The sequence below is a fragment of the Mandrillus leucophaeus genome, unplaced genomic scaffold, assembly GCF_000951045.1.
Source record: "Mandrillus leucophaeus isolate KB7577 unplaced genomic scaffold, Mleu.le_1.0 Scaffold402, whole genome shotgun sequence".
Classification (NCBI taxonomy): Eukaryota; Metazoa; Chordata; class Mammalia; order Primates; family Cercopithecidae; genus Mandrillus; species Mandrillus leucophaeus.
Window position 1 is genome coordinate 657,879 of NW_012104277.1, and position 5,980 is coordinate 663,858.

The 5,980-nt window shown below is 45.6% G+C and overlaps 1 protein-coding gene across 1 annotated transcript in view; it reads right to left on the reverse strand.

Annotated features, from left to right (window-relative positions):
- The window catches only part of PATL2 (protein associated with topoisomerase II homolog 2 (yeast)), an 11,423-nt gene extending 8,034 nt beyond the window's left edge, over positions 1-3,389 (reverse strand). Inside the window, exons 1-4 of the mRNA XM_011992085.1 lie at positions 3,373-3,389; positions 2,986-3,076; positions 2,005-2,207; positions 690-770 (exon numbers count right to left, since the gene is read on the reverse strand). Of these exons, the coding sequence (XP_011847475.1) occupies positions 690-770; positions 2,005-2,207; positions 2,986-3,076; positions 3,373-3,375 (378 nt within the window). The 5' untranslated portion in view covers positions 3,376-3,389. The remainder of the gene's footprint in view (positions 1-689; positions 771-2,004; positions 2,208-2,985; positions 3,077-3,372) is intronic.
- Between the last annotated feature and the right edge of the window lie 2,591 nt (positions 3,390-5,980).

The window sequence follows — 5,980 nt, forward strand, 5'->3', positions numbered from 1 at the left end:
GTTAGCCAGGATGGTCTCGATCTCCTGACCTTGTGATCCACCCGCCTCAGCCTCCCAAAGTGCTGGGATTACAGGCGTGAGCCACCACACCCAGCCCTACCCTTATTTCAACAGGGCTTGACTAGGAAGCAGCTCTTTATTCCCTGACAATGTGGGGTCATGTGCTTTTCCTACTATTTGGAAAGTCAACACCTCTCACTCTCCTCTCTATGATAGCCTTCTCTTGGGCTGTTTTCAGCCGCTGGGGCAGTACTCATCTGTCTTTTTCTGACTCACTTGAAGCCCTCCTGAAAACTCTAATTCTTTCTAGTTCTCCCTGCAGGATATCGTCATTCTTGAATTCCTCTACCCCAGGCCATGTTCCCATTACACAGTTAATTGAAGGGCAGGTGCTCTTTCCAGCTAAGGGCTGGCCATCTACTGAAAGATTGCCTAAGGCAGGAGTAGTTTGTCCTTGTTCATACACATGGCCAGTTGTCCTAGTACCACATATGAAGGTGTCTATCCATGCCCATGGTTGGGCACACCACCTCTGTCATTTATCAAGCTCCTTTATGCTGGGGCAACTCCCACCTCCCATACCCATACCTCACTTTGGGTGCCTTAACTCCAGACCAGAGTTGGGGCCAGATTGAACATAATGGATGGAATCCTCACTATGCACAGTATGAAGGCTGCAGTAGACTCACCTGCCACAGAAAATGCAAGGAGGCAAGTGACATTCCCAGCACACCAGGGGCCTTGACTCCAGGGGAGCTGAGCAGAGTTCTCTGGAACAGGAGGGAGGAACCAGGCTTGAATGGGCCTCTGTAGTGTCTTCTACATTCACCTGTGTTTTTGAGGAGGTGGACGGAGGCAGCAAGACCAGCTATTCCAACATCCAGGGCAGTGGCAACTTGGCCCTCCCTCAGGTTCAAAGTCAACTGGGCCAGGATCCCTCTCCCTCTCCTGGGAGGAATAAGACTACTGCAGTGGTCCTCCCTTATTCAAGAGAGATACGTTCCAAGACCCCCAAGGGATGCCTGAAACTGGATAGTACTAAACCCTGTGTAGTGCTTTTTCTTATATATACACACCTATGATAGTTCATATTTAAAAATTTTTTTTTTTAGAGTCAGGGTCTTGCTCTGACACCCAGACTGGAGTGCAGTGGCACTATCATAGCTCACTGCAGGCTCAAACTCCTGAGCTCAAGCCTGCCTCCTGCTTCAGACTCCTAAGTAGCTGGGACTACAGGCATGTACTACCGTATCTGGCTAATTTTTGAAATTTTTTGGTTTTTTTTGGTAGCGACAGGGTCTTGCTTTGTTGCCCAGGCTGGTCTGGAACTCCTGGCCTCAAGCAATCCTCTCAAAGTGCTGGGATTACAGACATGAGCCACTGCACCTGGCCAGTTTAATTTATAAATTAGATTCAATAAGAAATGAACAATACAAATAGAACAGTTATAACGATATACTGTAATAAAACTTATGTGAATGTAGTCTTTTAAAATACCTTATTGTACTATACTCGCCTATTTTCAGACTATAGTTGACCAAGGGTAACTGAAATGGCAGAAAGTGAAACCATGGACTACTGTATCTTAGTAGTAGGTTGAAGGAAGGTGTGATTCACCTCATACCTACATGGGAGTCCTTGTCCTTCTCCACTAGTTATGGGATCCAAGGGAACAAATACCAGGAATGGACTAGTGAGACAGAGGCCCAGGATCAGGCAAAGATGATTCACCTTTAACACTAGTAGCAGGGCCACCGCCTGTGGGCGATGCACAGCTCTGCTAGGACCTGGTTTTAAGGCAAGAACAGCATCAGAAATGAAGTGGAAGACAGGAGAAAGAGGGAAGGAGAGAGTCCCTAGTTCAGGTTCAAGGCTTAAAAACGAAGTGTTAATCCAGAACTTGCCTTGAAAAAGGATGGAAAAGAGAAGAGGAATGTTTAGTGACAGCCTGTGAGCCACAGACAGTTCAGGACAACCCTCTCCCATTCCCTCCTGCCATGGTACCTGGGTGTTATGGACAGCACCAAGTACAGTTGGATCCCCAAGATCATTCTCTTCCTCCTCTTCCTGCTCCAGGTCTGGGTCCAGATCCTCCTCCTCCTCCTCCTCTTCCTCCTCCTCCCCTTCATTCTCTTCTTCTTTTTCCAAGTGGCAGGCAGACACCAGCTCCTCCTCAGGAGCCAAAGGGCCACAGGTCTTACCTGGCCCTTGGTTTAAGTGTGGGCCAGAGGAGAAGGTAAAATGGGGGCTCAGGTGTGAGTCTTGTCTAGAGACGCTACTACTCAATAGCACTTCTGTTCTTAAGCCATCTCCAGCACCACCTTTGAACATAATGCCTCCTGTCCTGTGGGTTTAACTCAGCCTCCCCTCTCCCAAGTTCCCCTGAACCATCCCCTAGTAAGTCAAATGAAACCTGAGCCAGGTGTGGTGGCTTGTGCCTGTAGTCCCAGGTACTTGGGAGGCCAAGGTGGGAAGATCATTTGGGCCCAGGAGTTTGAGATCAGCCTGGGCAACACAGTGAGACCCTGTCTCTAAATAACAATTTAAAAAGCAAACAAAAGGAACCTGGCAGATACCAAACACCTTCACTTTCACATCACCTCTTCAATTGCTTAAGTTCTAGCACAGCCTTTTCCATCTGCTCTGCCCCACCCAACGCCCTTTCTGTTGCCTCTTTGAACAAGTTCCAGCTGCCCCGACTCACTGCAATTTAACCCTACTGTGTGCCATATACTTTACGTGCATATGTTCATTTAATAGTCATATGAGGCTGTCCTGGGTTGTTATGGATAATTTTGCTAGGTTGGTGAGAAAAATAAAGCCCAGAAGAGTGACCTCTCAGTCACCCACTGTAATATAATTAGCAAGTGGAAGAATTGGGAACGACTTCCGGTGACTCTGGCCATCCAAGCCCATACATGAAACAGACCAGCAAGCTCTGCATGCTGGGGCATTTATATAACACCACGGCCCACTTGTTGATACCTTCAAGGCATTTCATCTTGGTAGGCTGGTGGACTTCCTTCTTGGCTGTGTCCTCCAGTGAAAGAGCATTGCCAGCCTCTGGAAGGTAAACCTGAGACAAGAAAGAGGTCAAGAGGCACCATTGTCAGTAAGGATGATATGGCACCCTAAAACAGCCATGGAATCCTCCCAGCAAGATGGTTAGAAAATTCTTGGCCATGGTCTTGAGGAGAGAGACCCTGGGGTCTCAGACTGCCATAAACCCCCACCCTCCCAGCTCAGCTCTAGGGAGCTGTCCCACAAAGGGACAGAAATGAGGGACAGGCTAGGAGAAGGAAGAGAAGTACTTCCCAACGGACATCACCAGTCACCGTCCGAGTGTGGTGATGCCTTGCTGCCGACACCCACCATCTGACTGTTGCTGCCCTTTCTGTTTAAGTTATTCATAGCAGCCTGGGCCGGGACCTGTTTGCTGCTCCTGCCTTTAAAAGTCCCAGCTCCTCCCCTGCTTACCCATTAAAGGGCCAGCATCCTCCAACCTTTGGGGCCTGATGGAAATATGAGAACATAGTTTAATGATTAAAAAAATCCTTGAACAGAGAAAAGACATAAATTGCATTTTAGCCATCCATGGTTTTTAGTATAGTTTATTGGGATTGATATTTGGGGGCAGATATTTAAAAAGAGGATCCCTGTTTTCCACACCCTTCATTGGTACTTTGTTAGGTTGCATTTCATTTAATCCCTCGGTTTTGCTTCAACAAACTTGGATAGGAAAGTCCTGGGTAGATCCTGGGGAGGATGCCTAGCAACCAAGTTCCTGGTGCTTCAGGGCAGCGTACTTGAAGCCCTCAAGTCCACCTGATGATGCTTGCTCTTCACCGGGTCATGTGAGCTTAAGTCAGCTACTCAGCTCGGACTGATGAGAGACCCCTGTGAATTTGGAAGCCAGATCTTCACGGTAAAAACACTTTTGCATGAGATACACAATCTTACATCTTCTTGGCTGCTCTAATGGCAAACTGGTCCAGAAGCTCAGAAGTAAAAACAAATCAACAACAACAAAAACAGAACCATAGCTGCTCCTGGTAGGCAAAACCCAACACCCTCCCAAGCCTCATCTAACCCTTGGTTCTGTGCCCACATCCTGTGTCCAGCTGAAACCCACATGACTTTGTAGAACTTCTGAATAAAAATAAAAAGTAAGTTAATTTCCCTACATCAAAAATGAAAGTTAGGATCCTCTTGTCATCGTGATAAGATCATGATTCTCGGTGCCTTTAAAGGAAAATATTTGTTTCAGAAGTTTTACTGCAGGTCATAAACGATATGGGTGGGGGAACAAATATAAGTAGCTTGAAAGTTACTGAAAAACTTCTCATATATCTGAATTGGGTTCTGGCCTTTTTTTTTTTTTTTTTTTTTTTTTTTTTGTGAGATAGCATCTCACTCTGTCACCCAGGCTAGAGTGCAGTGGCATGATCTGGGCAGCCTCCATCTCCCAGGTTCAAGAGATTCTCCTGCCTCAGCCTCCCGAGTAGCTGGGATTACAGGCAGCCACTACCATACCCAGTTAATTTTTGAATATATATATTTTTTTCAGTAGAAACAGCGTTTTGCCATGTTGGCCAGGCTTGTCTCAAACTCCTGACCTCAAGTAATCCACCTGCCTTGGCCTTCCAAAGTGCTGGGATTACAGGCACGAGCCACCATACCCGGCCAGGTTCTGGCCTTTTTGGTAATGTTATTCAGCTGTTTCTCTCAGGAACTTCCTAATAACGTACTTTGGCACTATTAACCAAAGGACCAAATGGTGAATTTCAGTGTTCTAGAGGTGATTCATCAGGTTGTTTTAGAGATAGATCTTAAGGAGAAACTTGTTGCATGAAGATTTTCATTCTGAAGGGACTTCTGGTATTGACTAGTACCAAAGCAGGTGGATTAGGGCTCAGTCTTTAAGATCACAGCCCTGCCCTGGCTGTTCGGAGTTTCACTTGGGACCTACTGTTTTTTATGAAGGTCCCCTGCCCTTATCTCATATGTCTACTGATCCTCTAGATGTTCTAACTTTCCTGCCATCATTTAATTATGTTAAGTTTAAGCCAAGCCTATGCTAGGTTTGGGGTACACAATGAATAAAGCAGATGCTTCCCACAGCCTCTTAGAGCTTCTTCTAGAATAAGAAGTACACACAGGTACACAGGATTGTTGGATCAGATTTTAAAAAGACATTAGAGTGACTCATACCTGTAATCCCAGCACTTTGGGAAGCTGAGGCAGGAGGATCATTTGAGCCCAGGACTTCAAGACAAGCCTGGGCAACATAGGAAGACTCCGTCTCTATTAAACAATTTTTCTTAAAGAAAAAAAATGACATTAGAAATATTTAAATTTGCTGCATAAAACACTTTTATGGGGAGATTTTTAAATCCATTGTTTCAGGTTATTTAACAGCAGTAGAGCTAGTCTGGCTTTCAATTTCTTCTTGAGTTTTAAGTTATATATCTTCTAGGAATTTGTCCATGTGTCCATTTCTTGTAAATTTTCAAAGTTGTTGGCATAAAGTTGTTCATAGTATAAGAGTATTTAAAAATCCATGCTATAACTATACTTTGTCTTTCCTACCCCCTTTTATTTACTTATTTTGAGAGAGTCTTGCCTGTCACCCAGGGTGGAGTGCAGTGGCACAGTCTCAGCTCACTGCAACCTCTACCTCCCGTGTTCAAGCAATTCTCCTGCCTCAGCCTCCAAAGCAGCTGAGATTACAGGTGCATACCACCATGCCTGGCCAATTTTTGTATTTTTTTTTTAGTAGAGATGGGCTTTCGCCATGTTGGGCAGGCAGGTCTCCAACTCCTGGCTTCAAGTGATCCGCCTGCCTTGGCCTCCCGGAGTGCTAGAATTACAGGCATGAGTCACTGCGTCCGACCCTTTGTCTCCCTTTTTATTCCTAATATTATTCATCTCCTCCTTTGTTCTTCTTTCCAGAGTTTGTCTGTTTTATTAGTCTTTTAAA